The sequence below is a fragment of the Bombina bombina genome, chromosome 5 (genome assembly GCF_027579735.1).
Source record: "Bombina bombina isolate aBomBom1 chromosome 5, aBomBom1.pri, whole genome shotgun sequence".
Lineage (NCBI taxonomy): Eukaryota > Metazoa > Chordata > Amphibia > Anura > Bombinatoridae > Bombina > Bombina bombina.
The window spans coordinates 276,131,666-276,146,720 of NC_069503.1; the positions used below are offsets into that span (position 1 = coordinate 276,131,666).

General features: G+C 36.8%; 1 protein-coding gene across 1 annotated transcript in view; it reads right to left on the reverse strand.

Annotated features, from left to right (window-relative positions):
• ITGA8 (integrin subunit alpha 8) overlaps positions 1–15,055 on the reverse strand; it is a 300,431-nt gene that overhangs the window by 218,401 nt on the left and 66,975 nt on the right. Inside the window, exon 8 of the mRNA XM_053714013.1 lies at positions 10,519–10,563. Within this exon, the coding sequence (XP_053569988.1) occupies positions 10,519–10,563 (45 nt within the window). The remainder of the gene's footprint in view (positions 1–10,518; positions 10,564–15,055) is intronic.

Below are 15,055 nucleotides of genomic sequence, written 5' to 3' on the forward strand. Positions count from 1 at the left end.
ATCTGAATCATGAAAGGACAATTTTGGGTTTAGAGTCCCTTTAAGGGGTCATACGAACATAGTGGTACACACATATCATCCAGAGAGTATTTCGCGTAGAGCTGTTCCTCATATATGAGGCACAACAAATTAGCAAAGTATCTTCATCAGTGGCTTGCAGTGTAACTTACATGGAAACTGGTGTTACACTGCAAGTCACTGATGAAGATACTTTGCTAATATAGTGTGATGTATGCCTCTTATTTGCAGAATTGCTCTTTCTTGAAATACTCTCTGGATGATATGTGAGTACCGCCATGTTCGTATGACCACTATGAATTTTTGATATAATAAAGACTCAATTTTTTTGTATTTGTGTTCTTTTGGGTTAGTTTTATGAGGAGAGGGAACCTTTTAACCCTCGCACCACAATCAATTTTTTTTTCTTTGTTATTTACTAAGTTTAACATGTAACACTTCTGCTCTCTATTATGTGAGCTAAACTGAAGTGCAAGCTACAGCGGACAAAACACAGATCTGTGAACGTCCACTGCTCCTATAACAGGATGCAGCAATACATGAGATACAAGATGGCGGTGCCCAATATAAAATGCAGCCCTTTACCAACTGGCTTCTGTAATGAGTTAAAATAAGTGAATGACTTTAAAGAGAGCTGCAGGTACAGGAGGAAAAAAATATCATAGTGAGAAGTAATCATGCTACTATAGTTGTACCCAGCAGTTTACTGTGCCTTTAAACTCAAACTGTACCCTTCTCAACACACAAATACTAACCTCACAACAATCTAAGTTATAAAAATAAATAATAGCTCCCCTAGTTTTCTTATTAATGAGACACACCATAGCAGAATATATATAAGATAAACATTTATTAAAGTTTAATTTATTTGTAGCAATTTGAAACAAAAAGACATTGCTACAAGTTTATTGCTGGAATACAAGAAAACAAATATATATATATCCAGGAAATCATTATTAAACTTCTTTCATAGTTGCACAACTGAAATGACAGAAACTGTAAGTTTTAAATATGACACCTAGTTTTACTGATTTATGAAAAACAAAATTTATGCTTACCTGATAAATTTCTTTCTTTTGCGATGTACCGAGTCCACGGATTCATCCTAACTTGTGGGATATTGTCCTTCCTGACAGGAAGTAGCAAAGAGAGCACCACAGCAGAGCTGTCTATATAGCTCCCCCCTTAACTCCACCCCCCAGTCATTCAACCGAAGGCCAAGGAAGAAAAGGAGAAACTATAAGGTGCAGAGGTGACTGAAGTTTACATAAAAAAATACTATCTGTCTTGAATAGACAGGGCGGGCCGTGGACTCGGTACATCGCAAAAGAAAGAAATTTATCAGGTAAGCATAAATTTTGTTTTCTTTTGCATGATGTACCGAGTCCACGGATTCATCCTAACTTGTCGGATACCAATACCAAAGCTTTAGGACACGGATGAAGGGAGGGGCAAGACAGGAACCGAAACAGAAGGCACCACTGCTTGCAAAACCTTTCCTGCTTAGAGCCAGCAAAGGAGAATGACTGGGGGGTGGAGTTAAGGGGGGAGCTATATAAACAGCTCTGCTGTGGTGCTCTCTTTGCTACTTCCTGTCAGGAAGGACAATATCCCACAAGTTAGGATGAATCCGTGGACTCGGTACATCATGCAAAAGAAATGAACTTTTAGCAACTGTGTCCATCTAGAGTTTCATAGGCATTGAGCATTAACGTTATTAATGTATATCCTCTCTTGGTTACTATAAGATTTGATACATACATTGCACCACCTAGGAATACTTTAAAACAAAAACAAATTTGGGATTTGCCATATAAGAATATTTTGTTATATGTTATTACAAACATAGACGTTTACCAACTTTTAATGCCAATAAAATTCTGTGTTAGATTCATACACTAACTTTTCACCATTTAATGTTGTAGAATACTATATAATTATTACAAAGAAATGTCAAGACTATATTTTATATTGTTACTTTCAATCAAGAGTTTATCAAGAGTCATATTTTCAATGCACTAAGGAAATAGTTTAACTTAAGTAAATGAGAAACATAGTGCCCATTTAAATAAGTGTATTTTTCACATTATGATATGAACTCCACAATTTTCAACATTGCATATAAAATGACTCTTATGATACAAAGTAGAATTATGGTGCATCTATATTAACCCAACTAGAATGGTAGGTAAAGAATTATTTACATAAACTTGAAACTGTCAAAAAAGTATCATAGAGTAGCTGAGTTTATCCATATACCTATACAGTGTGACTCAGTTTATCCATATAACTATCCAGTGTGGCCCAGTTCTGTTGTATACCCATTCAGCATGGCCCAGTTTGGTGGTATACCTATCCAGCATGGCCCAGTGTAGCTGCATAGCTACACAGTGTGACTCAATTTAGCTATATACCTATACAGTGTGACTCAGTTTAGTTGTATACCTATAAAGTGTGACTCTGTTTAGCGATATTCCTTTACAGTGTGACTCAGTTAAGCCATATACCTATACAGTGTGACTCAGTTTAGCCATATACCTATGCAATGTGGACTCGTTTAGTCATATACCCATCTAGTGTGGCCCAGTTTAGTCATATACCTATCTAGTGTGGCCCAATTTAGTTGTATATCTATACAGCATGACTCAGTTTAGCCATATACCTATACGTTGTGACTCTGTTTAGTAATTTACCTATCCATTGTGGCCCAGTTTAGTCATATGCCTATACAGCATGACTCAGTTTAGATGTATCCCTATACAGTGAGTGCAGAATTATTAGGCAAGTTGTATTTTTGAGGATTAATTTTATTATTGAACAACAACCATGTTCTCAATGAACCCAAAAAACTCATTAATATCAAAGCTGAATAGTTTTGGAAGTAGTTTTTAGTTTGTTTTTAGTTATAGCTATTTTAGGGGGATATCTGTGTGTGCAGGTGACTATTACTGTGCATAATTATTAGGCAACTTAACAAAAAACAAATATATACCCATTTCAATTATTTATTTTTACCAGTGAAACCAATATAACATCTCAACATTCACAAATATACATTTCTGACATTCAAAAACAAAACAAAAACAAATCAGTGATCAATATAGCCACCTTTCTTTGCAAGGACACTCAAAAGCCTGCCATCCATGGATTCTGTCAGTGTTTTGATCTGTTCACCATCAACATTGCGTGCAGCAGCAACCACAGCCTCCGAGACACTGTTCAGAGAGGTGTACTGTTTTCCCTCCTTGTAAATCTCACATTTGATGATGGACCACAGGTTCTCAATGGGGTTCAGATCAGGTGAACAAGGAGGCCATGTCATTAGATTTTCTTCTTTTATACCCTTTCTTGCCAGCCACGCTGTGGAGTACTTGGACGCGTGTGATGGAGCATTGTCCTGCATGAAAATCATGTTTTTCTTGAAGGATGCAGACTTCTTCCTGTACCACTGCTTGAAGAAGGTGTCTTCCAGAAACTGGCAGTAGGACTGGGAGTTGAGCTTGACTCCATCCTCAACCCGAAAAGGCCCCACAAGCTCATCTTTGATGATACCAGCCCAAACCAGTACTCCACCTCCACCTTGCTGGCATCTGAGTCGGACTGGAGCTCTCTGCCCTTTACCAATCCAGCCATGGGCCCATCCATCTGGCCCATCAAGACTCACTCTCATTTCATCAGTCCATAAAACCTTAGAAAAATCAGTCTTGAGATATTTCTTGGCCCAGTCTTGATGTTTCAGCGTGTGTGTCTTGTTCAGTGGTGGTCGTCTTTCAGCCTTTCTTACCTTGGCCATGTCTCTGAGTATTGCACACCTTGTGCTTTTGGGCACTCCAGTGATGTTGCAGCTCTGAAATATGGCCAAACTGGTGGCAAGTGGCATCTTGGCAGCTGCACGCTTGACTTTTCTCAATTCATGGGCAGTTATTTTGCGCCTTGGTTTTTCCACACGCTTCTTGCGACCCTGTTGACTATTTTGAATGAAACGCTTGATTGTTCGATGATCACGCTTCAGAAGCTTTGCAATTTTAAGAGTGCTGCATCCCTCTGCAAGATATCTCACTATTTTTGACTTTTCTGAGCCTGTCAAGTCCTTCTTTTGACCCATTTTGCCAAAGGAAAGGAAGTTGCCTAATAATTATGCACACCTGATATAGGGTGTTGATGTCATTAGACCACACCCCTTCTCATTACAGAGATGCACATCACCTAATATGCTTAATTGGTAGTAGGCTTTCGAGCCTATACAGCTTGGAGTAAGACAACATGCATAAAGAGGATGATGTGGTCAAAATACTCATTTGCCTAATAATTCTGCACTCCCTGTACAGTATGACTCACTTTAGTTGTATACCTATACAGCACAACTCAGTTTAGTTGTATACCTATACAGCACAACTCATTTTAGTTGTATACCTATACAACGTGACTCTGATTAGCCATTTACCTATCCATTGTGGCCCAGTTTAGTCGTATTCCTTTGCAGTGTGACTCAGTTTAGATGTATACCTATACAGTGTGACTCACTTTAGTTGTATACCTATACAGCATGATCCAGTTTAGTCATATGCCTATACAGCCTATCTCAGTTTAGTTGTATACCTATATAGCATGATCCAGTTTAGCCATATACCTATACAGCACAACTAAGTTTAGTCATATACCTATACAACATAACTCAGTTTAGTTGTATACCTATACAGTGTGACACAATTTAGTTGTATACTATACATTGCGACTCAGTTTTAGTTGTATACCTATATAGCATGATCCAGTTTAGCCCTATGCCTATACAGTGTGACTCAGTTTAGTTGTATACCTATACAGTGTGACTCAGTTTAGCCATATACCTGTACAGTGTAACTCAGTTTAGCCATATACCTATACAGTGTAACTCAGTTTAGCCATATACCTATACAGTGTAACTCAATTTAGCCATATAACTTTAAACATAACACAGTTTAGTCATATACAGCATGACACCATTTAGCCATATACTTATATATTGTGACACAGTTTAGCAGTATGCATTGGCTCACTCTTAGGAGAAGACATTTGCTGTTATTATTTGGTCTGAGTCACATATGTACACGGTTTAATTACTTTTTTATCTGCAGAAAATGTTCTAAAAACGTTTAACCAATAGTGTATTTTTATTTTAAAAGGGAAACGACATTTGTCAGGATGTCATTCTTTATTTTCTAATACTGCTGATGTGGTTTTTGTACAATAACAATAAATATTGGGTTTAACAGTGTGAATTATGACCATTATTTTGGGGAGCTAAATATATAATTATAGTTTTCAGTACCTGTGATTTCTATAATATAATAAAATAATCTGGAGCACCACTGAATGTCTAAGTTTATTGAGTTAAACCCTTCAGTACCAAGAATTTCACAGAAATAAACTTTTTGTTTTTTCTTAATTAAACTATACATAGTTTTTTAATAGAAAACCCAAGGTATTGATATAGGCCCACTTTAGTATATGTTATGCCACCATTTCACCATCAAATGTAATCATATAAAAAAAATGTTAACCTTTTCACTGAAATTATTTACATACCACTTGTGCAGCCTTAACACAAATGGTTGTAAAAGCTTCTCTGGGGTCCCCTTTGTTCAGAAATAGCTGATATGCATGGCTTTGCCATTGATTTTTAGTAATTAGAAGGCTGCTAATTGCAGCTGCGCACCACATTTTTGAAATTCCCAGAAGCGAAGGGGTTAATTAGTTAGCTGGTAAGGGTAATATCATTGTAATGTAAGGATTACCTTCCCAACTGACACTTCCCACCTCCCTCTGATCCCTACCCAATTCCTCCCAAACAGCTCTCTTCTCCCCCCACCCACACTACTCACCACCATCTTAGGTACTTGCAGACAGTCTGCCAGTATGCAGTTTAGTGTTTTTTGTTTTTAAATTCTGCAGTAAAGGGATCCTTCCTCAAGCCTACCACCCCTGATTCCTCCCAAGCAGCTATCTAACCTTCCACCCTCCCAGTAGTGCCGCCATCTTAGGTATTGAGTATTTTTAACATTGTATTTATTTACTAATAATTGTTTCTGTAGCATATTGACCTCCCCTCTCTCTCCCCACCTCCCAATCATTTTGTAGGGCCCTCTGCTCTGATTTGACATTTTCTGTAGTTTAGTGTCCCATCCCTCCTTCCCTCTCCCTACCAAACTTTTTGAGCATAGCATTCCACCCCTCAATCCCCCTCCCTGACCAATTTTCTGAGCTGCTTCTCTCCCCCTTCCGCCACTGGGCCGCTCATCCTCACTGTTACTGTTTTGCAAACAGTAACCATGTGATCTCTATGATTCGCTATCACATCAATCGCATGACTGCCTTGGGCTCTGATTGACCCCGGACACACTACCTCAGTTGCGAGGCAAGTTCCGGGGTAGTGGGTGCAGGAATGCGGTCCTTAAGACCCTTTCATGACGTAGTGATACATACATCTAGCCGAAGGGGTTACATTTAATACATATTTACATGTATAAACAGTTATGTGAGTCTAGGTAATATCCTTTTATGCCCAGCATCATGGGACAAAAAAAAGATTGTCCATATCCATGTTATCAATAACTTTCTCCTTATTGGCTGAAAAGAAAATAATATTTTTGGCAAAAAACTGCCAAACTTAGGCGTAAGATCCATGGACTGCTGTGTCACATAAAACCTGAGAAACTCTGATTTCAGAACATTATTTATTATGTATTTTCAAGTTCATCTCAAACTTGTCGCTGGTGATTTGCTTATTTTGTTGTCAATTTTTTTTTAATCAAAAATATTATAGTTGATTGTCCCTTTTAATAACAGGGAATCAGAGTGCAATAATGTGTATTGCAGCTGTTGACATACTATGGGCTAGATTAAGTGATTTAAGTGGCATGCTAATATTAGTGTGGGACGCGATAAGCAAAGTTTGCACCCAAAGTATTAGCAGACCTAACGTAAGAGTAAGGGTTAAAAAAAATAAATCACAAAACACATCATAAATATATGAAAATAAACTATTACACACACACACGTATATATATATATATATATATATATACATATATACACACACACACACACATATATACACACACACACACACATATATACACATACACTTTCTGCTAAAAAAAATCATATAAATATTAAAAAAAAATATAAGGGTTAAAAGGGATATGGTATATGGCAAGCTGTCCTCATTTGCTGTACCATTGAGAAAAGTGTCAGTAGAGACACGAAACGTTTGGGAATCATGAACTTTTAAAAGTTTGAAAATAAAATTGATGTTTTAACGCTTTTTTGAAAAATGAGTGCTGTGCTTCATACTATGTGCTGTATACTTCATTACACATTGCACCCAGGTGGTTGCTTGAAGTTCAAGTGAGTGCACTTTCTCTGGACTCTCTCTCACTAATATATATATATATATATATATATATATATATATATATATATATATATATATATATATATATATATATATATATATACATACATACACACACAACTTATAACACAAACACTCACTGGACTTGATACAGGTTAAATGAAAAGTGTTTTATTCCATATAAACAAGTGACGTTTCTAGGTGTTCACCCCTTCATCAGACCAACAATTGTACAGAGTGATTCAAACATTTATGTATGTAGCCCAAATAATAATATTACAGTATAATCTATACAGAAATCGGTGTGGCACACCGGCTCAATTAGATAAAGCTCGCTCAATGTAGTGTAGATTACTATAAGACTAACAAGTGGGAGAATGCTTCTGCTCCAATTAATTAGAGGTTGTGGGTTTTCAGCAATAGCAAGGATATCAAGTAAGATAAGTAGTCAGTTTAAAGCTGACCTTATGTGTTTATATATACATGTTGCTGTCATCCATACTGTAAGGTTGTTATTTATTTGAAGTAATCATTCACACATAGGATAATCTACACAGGAAATGCTGGATTGATATGTGTTGTCCAGTAGGGGAAACAATACATGGGTTATAGTTTTGGGCTACTTATTTTATCTAAGATACCTGAGATAAGATAACTGCCAATATTGTGGTTCAGTTATTCATTATTGTATCAGTGTAAATCGCTTGAGACAGACAGTGTTATTACTGATCTTGTCTATCCATTCACTCACTTCTTTATTTACTTATCGTTCTCTGACCAGTCATTCACATAAAGGTTAATGTCAGGTAAATTGGATTACATGTATTATAATGTCCCAATAACTCTTTTGTAATCACATGTGACCGTCTGGTCTGGGATAGTTTTGTGTTGGGAGTGAACTAGATATTTATCGTTATCAAGCTATTATTAATTCAGGCTTAAATGTGACCTGCTGTATCTATATTGTCAGTTTGTTTCATAATAGCAGACTATGCATTAAAGAAAAAAAGGCACTAAGTATTCTGCGCTACCGCGTCAGAGTAGTGGTGTGGTATTAAAGATAAGTGCAGAAGGTAACTTTATTTTTATGTAGCAGAAGTTTTGTTACCGTGCTGGTACCATGAATGCCCCAATAAAGTGTTATATGCTATCAGTGGTTATTGGTATAGTTAAATCAGCTTATTTTGGTGCGGTAATACCACTACAAATACTTAAGTATATGGGTACAATTTTTTGCACCGGTTGTAGTTAGTAAAATTCACTGAGCATTAACAGTACTCCTTGCAGTGTTGTACAGCACCTGTGGTGAGTGTTGTGGTAAGTTGGAGTACACTGAGCATTGATAGTACCACTTTAGTAAGATCACGATCAGTATTCAAATGTAAAGCTTTATTACAGAAGTAAAACGTGATAAGATTTTAATTTTATAGGCAGCAGTAGTCTACCTACAGTAAGATCGCTACAAGTACCTCAGTACTATGTTGATATCTGCACTTTAACACACTTATGTAATGTGATTAGATGCTGTTATGAATACTGTTTTCTTATTCACAAAATAGTATCGAGCTGCCAGCGGGCAGTATATTCTGTTTGTCTGCTGTTATGAATCTATCTCTATGTCACTTGCCTGAATTGGCAGTAGTTTGTAATATTTATGGTTTTGCTTATAACCTTAATTAGCCCAGTTACCCACATAAATGCCCCATTATAGTCATAGCCGTGTTGTCTCACTCAACCGTTAACATATTATTCACTACACTATAAGGAGGTCATTAGTTTACGCTTCTATTGTAAGCGATATTCATCTGATTATGAGACAGGGGTTAGCCCTCTCCGTATTGTTTCCTAAAGATTGTACGATGCTGACATTCTATTGATGCCGATGAGCCACAATAAAACGTAACAGACTACTTTCTCCTAAGCGATTTACACTGATACAATAAGCGATCAAGCGATTTACACTGATACAATAATGAATAACTGAACCACAATATTGGCAGTTATCTTATCTCAGGTATCTTAGATAAAATAAGTAGCCCAAAACTATAACCCATGTATTGTTTCCCCTACTGGACAACACATATCAATCCAGCATTTCCTGTGTAGATTATCCTATGTGTGAATGATTACTTCAAATAAATAACAACCTTACAGTATGGATGACAGCAACATGTATATATAAACACATAAGGTCAGCTTTAAACTGACTACTTATCTTACTTGATATCCTTGCTATTGCTGAAAACCCACAACCTCTAATTAATTGGAGCAGAAGCATTCTCCCACTTGTTAGTCTTATAGCAATCTACACTACATTGAGCGAGCTTTATCTAATTGAGCCGGTGTGCCACACCGATTTCTGTATAGATTATACTGTAATATTATTATTTGGGCTATCATACCCCAAAGGCCTATTCACACAATTACTGTACATAACTGAATCTATACATGACTACTCCCTCCTAGGTTTTTAATTGTTTATGTTTCCCTTTGTTCCCCCCTCTCCAATAATTTTAGCCAAATCAATAAAAGTTAAGTTTTATACTCTGGAAGTTGATGCCGCATAAGGGGTCAAGACAGTGAGTGCTATAACCGCATTCTTTCGTGGAAGTGACTTTATCACCTCCACTCCTTGTGTGAAAAATAGTTAGTAAATTGTTATTAACTAGTCTACCTAGTTAGTCTACGGGGAGAAGACGTTAGCGAGGTCGCAATATCCGAAGTCCTGAAGTTAGTGGGCATTGGACTTTCGCTCACATGCTAACTTTTTACTTTCAACTTGTAATGCACGCTAACCTGGCCATGTTAAAACGTTACATTTAGAGCGCAGTTAGTGCGTGAGCGAAAAAGCGCGCCACTTGTAACCTGGCCCACATGTTTTAAAACTCTGGCAATTTTGAAAACTTTTGTCTAGATAAACTGCATTAACATCTCCACATTTCACTCCTCATACCTTATTTATTATTTGATAATGTAACGTATGTTTTAATATTTAATATACATGCTGGTAACAGGAAACGCAAGAGACATGCAGATACATATTTTAACATGGTGCTACAACAGGGCTTATATTGCATATAGATTTGTGGTTAACATTAGCATATTACCTTGCTCAGAATCCTCCGTAAATTCTCCAACAGCCATTGAGTATCCTGTGAAGGAAAATAAAAAACAAGAGTTGGCATCTAATCAATAAGATGCAGAGAAACATGCCTCTCTATCAGACAGATGAGATTTGCTATATGTTGTTTGATGACACACTGATGGAGGCAGGAAGTGATTAGTCTGACTGTATTAATTTTATGTTTTAGTCTCTAATGAAAAATGCATGTTTATGTAATCACATCATAACTCGTACATCTTGCAGATTTTTTTTATAATTAGCATTCGGTATTGATGAATACAGATTATTTTTACATTTTTTGCCTCAACCACATGAACAAAAATTATAGCAGAAATTAAACAATTGATTTTGCTAATTGTTAAAAAACAAATGAGGATTTATGGTATTTGAAGCATACTACTGTCAGGGGGAGTGATAGCAAGGGGAACGTAACTTGAATCTGATTGGTCAGTTGAAATGTAAAGAAGTGAATAGGAAGAGTTGTTGGCATAAAAAGGTTTAATTTAAGCTAACTAGAAGGAAATGCATACTGCATACCAGGCGATTCATTGCTCTCAGCGCAGTTGGAGGACAGGGATTTGCTTTCTATGTCATGAAAACAAAATTTTGGTTTATTCATGACATGTATTTTAAAAAATAAAAAATACCTTATTTTAGATGCAACATATGAAAAATTGTTTGAAAGGGATATGGGAGTAAATAGTTTGGGCTCTATTTATGAATGTGTATTGCAGCTTCGGAGCCCATGCAGTGCACGCTCACTCATGCAAGCTTACAACCAAGAGTTAACCCGTTTGCTACCAGTACTTGCCCAAAATACCAGAGAATTTTTAGCATTTTGCTATTACTCCATTTAAACAAAAATAGAGCCTTGTTTTCTTTTATTTACCTGTCAAAACTATATATATTTTTAAGTAGACAACCCAAGGTATTGATCTACTACCATTTTGGTATATTTCATGCCACCATTTCACCGCCAATTGCGATTATATAAAAAACAAATAGTTAACTTTTTCACAAACTTTGGGCATCTCACTGAAATTATTTACATACTGCTTGTGCAATCATGACACAAATGATGTAAAAGTTTCTCTGGGACCCCCTTTGTTAACAAATAGCAGATAGATAATCCCTTAATTACCAATTCCCCAGTTTTGCATAACCAACACAGTTATAATTATATACGTTTTACCTCTGTAATTACCTTGTATCTAAGCCTCTGCAGACTGCCCCCTTATTTCAGTTTTTTTGACAGACTTGCAGTTTAGCCAATCAGAGCTGTCTCCATGGTAAATTCCTGTGCATGAGTTCAATGTTATCTATATGAAATACATGAACTAATGCCCTCTAGTGGTGAAAAACTATCAAAATGCATTTAGATTAGAGGCGGCCTTCAAGGTCTAAGAAATTAGCATATGAACCTCCTAGGTTTAGCTTTGAACTAAGAATACCAAGAAAACAAAGCAGAATTGGTGATAAAAGTAAATTGGAAAGTTGTTTAAAATTACATGCCCTATCTGAATCATGAAAGTTTTTTTTGGACTTGACTGTCCCTTTAAGAAACTTTATAATTTATGTCTATTATCAATTTTTCTTTGATCTCTTGCTATCTTTATTTAAAAAGAAGGCATCTAAGCTAAGGAGCCAGAATTTTTTTGGGTCAGACCCTGGACAGCACTTGTTTATTAGTGGGTGAATTTGTCCACCAACCAGCAAGAACAGCTCAGGTTGGCATCTAAACTTACATTCTTGCTTTTTAAATATAGATACCAAGAGAATGAAGAACATTTGATAATAGAAGTAAATTAGAAAGTTGCTTAAAATTGCATGCTCTATCTTAATCATGAAAGAAAAAAATTGGGTTCAGTGTCCCTTTAATTAGAAGGTCACTAATTGCAGCTGCCCACCACACTTCTATTATTCACGGCAGTGAAGGGGTTAATCAGGTAGCTTGTAAGGTTAATTTTAGCTGTAGTGTAGAGATTACCCTCCCACCTGACACCTTCCACCCCCTGATCTCAATCTGATCCATCCCAAAAAACTCACTTCACTCCCTCACCCCCCTTGGTCACCACCATCTTAGGTACTGGCAGACAGTTTGCTTGGAAGTAGGGGCGGGTCTGCACAAGCAATTGCGTTTGCAATCTTAAATTCTAGCAGCAAATGCTTCCTCATTCCCCATGAATACTGGAGGACTGGCTCCCTGCCTGAGAACATAGTCCACCCATGTCTTATATACAAAAAGGGACTACATATGGTGTTTAAGGGCATTTTAAAGTCAATAAATGATCCATGTATTTGTTTTTTTTTGTCACTAAAAGTGTTTAAAGGGACAGTAAAGTCAAAATTATATTTTAATGATTCGGATAGAGCATGAAATTTGAAATAACTTTCTAACTTTTTCTATGAAATTTGCTTTGTTCTATTGGTATCTTTTATTGAAGAGTAAAAGTAGGTAGGCTCATAAGAGCTCAGGAGTGTGCACGTGTCTTTAGTACTCTATGGCTGCAGTGTTTTATAACATTGTATAACAAAGCTACAAATAATGTTGCAAAACACTGCTGCCATAGAGTACTAAAGACACATGCACACTCCAGCAGATAATCCCTATTCACTTTAGCATTTTACCAAAAGAACAATAAACATAGATACAACCATAAAATTAATTGTGTGGGGGGAGTTAGAGCTTTACAATTCAGAAACTAAAAAGAAAGGGTTAATGGAGAGGCACTGCAGTATAAATTTGCAGGTAAAGTAATTAAAGTACAAATTATTATATTTTGTCTCTGTCCCAACTTGTTTTATGTCGCTTTAAGATAAGCAGGAGGCAGAATTGTCAACAGTCTGTATTGAAACTGCTATTCTGTAATATGCAGGAGCTGCTACCAGCCATTATGTATCTATAAATAGTTATCACTGGTCAGCTCTTATCTCGTTATCTTGAACTTCCTAAATAATTACTTGCAAGCTTTTATCTGTCCTGGACATTTTGCTTATCTATGTATATGTATCTATGGGCACATAAACAGATGTTGATAATTATAAGTAACTTTCAAAAGTAATGTTCTATTATAATTAAAAGTGCACATTTTCCTAAATACTGAAGAAAACTCTAGGAAGGAATATCTCAACTGGTGACATCCTGTTTACACAATGCATTGCTCTAAGGCTGCTGAGAATTGCTGAAGTCTTTGTAGTCCCTCTGATATTCCATTAGAAAACACTAACCTATTACAATGACACAGATACATAAGAAATTGTAGTTAAACTGATGTTAAATTCATCATTTAAATCCCCATACATGCTTAGATTACAAATGGAGCACAAACATATTAGTAAAATTAAGCTTTAACATTGTTTCCGTAAATCAATAACTCTTCTATTTCTGTGGTCATGTTACATGCGCAATGCAGGACCGTCTTTAACACAGGGCAAAAGGGGCCCAGTTTCTGTTGAGGGGCCCAAGAGTCCTAAAAAAAAAAAATTTTTTTTTTTTTTTTTTTTTTTTTTTATGGTTCATACCAGACTGCTGATTTGACATGGGGAACACACACATTCAGTCCTAATGCTGTCACAGTCAAAAGTACTCTGCTTACATATTTTTTTTTAAACTGTGCCAGACCGTCCCGGTGTCATGTGATATGCCAAGCTATTGCCATGTGCTGTTTTAGATGTGCATTGTGCAGCACTGAATGCTAAGCCCTAACTCAGCATCCAGCCATCCCCACTGCATCATAAAAGGTCCTACTGGGGTTACCACTGTTACCAGGTAACTGCTCTGGTGGTAGGGATTGTTTCTGGGTAGGGCTGACTGTAGGCGCATGCAGCAGAAAGCTGGAGCGGCAAGCACGTGAGGATTTGAGCATCTGTGCAGCTGCATACACTGCTCTCTTCAGTCTTGAGGCTGTGTGACTCATCTCACACTGTATCCATGCAGTCTTGGACAGACAGCATCCAGTCTGCTGGTCCCCTTAGCCCTGCTCTTTCTGCTGTGGCCCTAAGATCAACTAACTGAAGTTTGTTAGGGTAACAGTGCTTTGTAGAAAGGTGTCAGTGGGAAGAATAAGTGAGTGCACCCCTCCCCATGCAGCATTGTCTAGTGCAAGGTGAGAGGGAACTTGTTCCTAGCAAAGAAGTGACATATGCTGCTGTGGCTGATGTATAGTGGCATGCTGATACTTCACACATTAATGTAAGGTTTATTTTTATAGTTTTTGTTTTATCTCTGTCTCAGATTTTACAGCTTCCCATAGTAGTTCTGCTGTTCCAGTCAGTAAACTTATACTGCACCGCCATGCTTCCTCCTCAGTCTTTACCTTGCTTTGCTCCTGTTGGCTGCCCTAAATCTCTTTAACCAGCTAACCTCACACCAGAATCATATTCAAAAGAATATTAAATGAATCCACAGTGGAGGAATTTATATATTTATTTACTTATTAGTACTGCTTAGGTCCAGTTTCACATATTGCAATTTATTTCATTTTTTTAAATGATTAGCTCAGCAGTGGATAATCCACTGC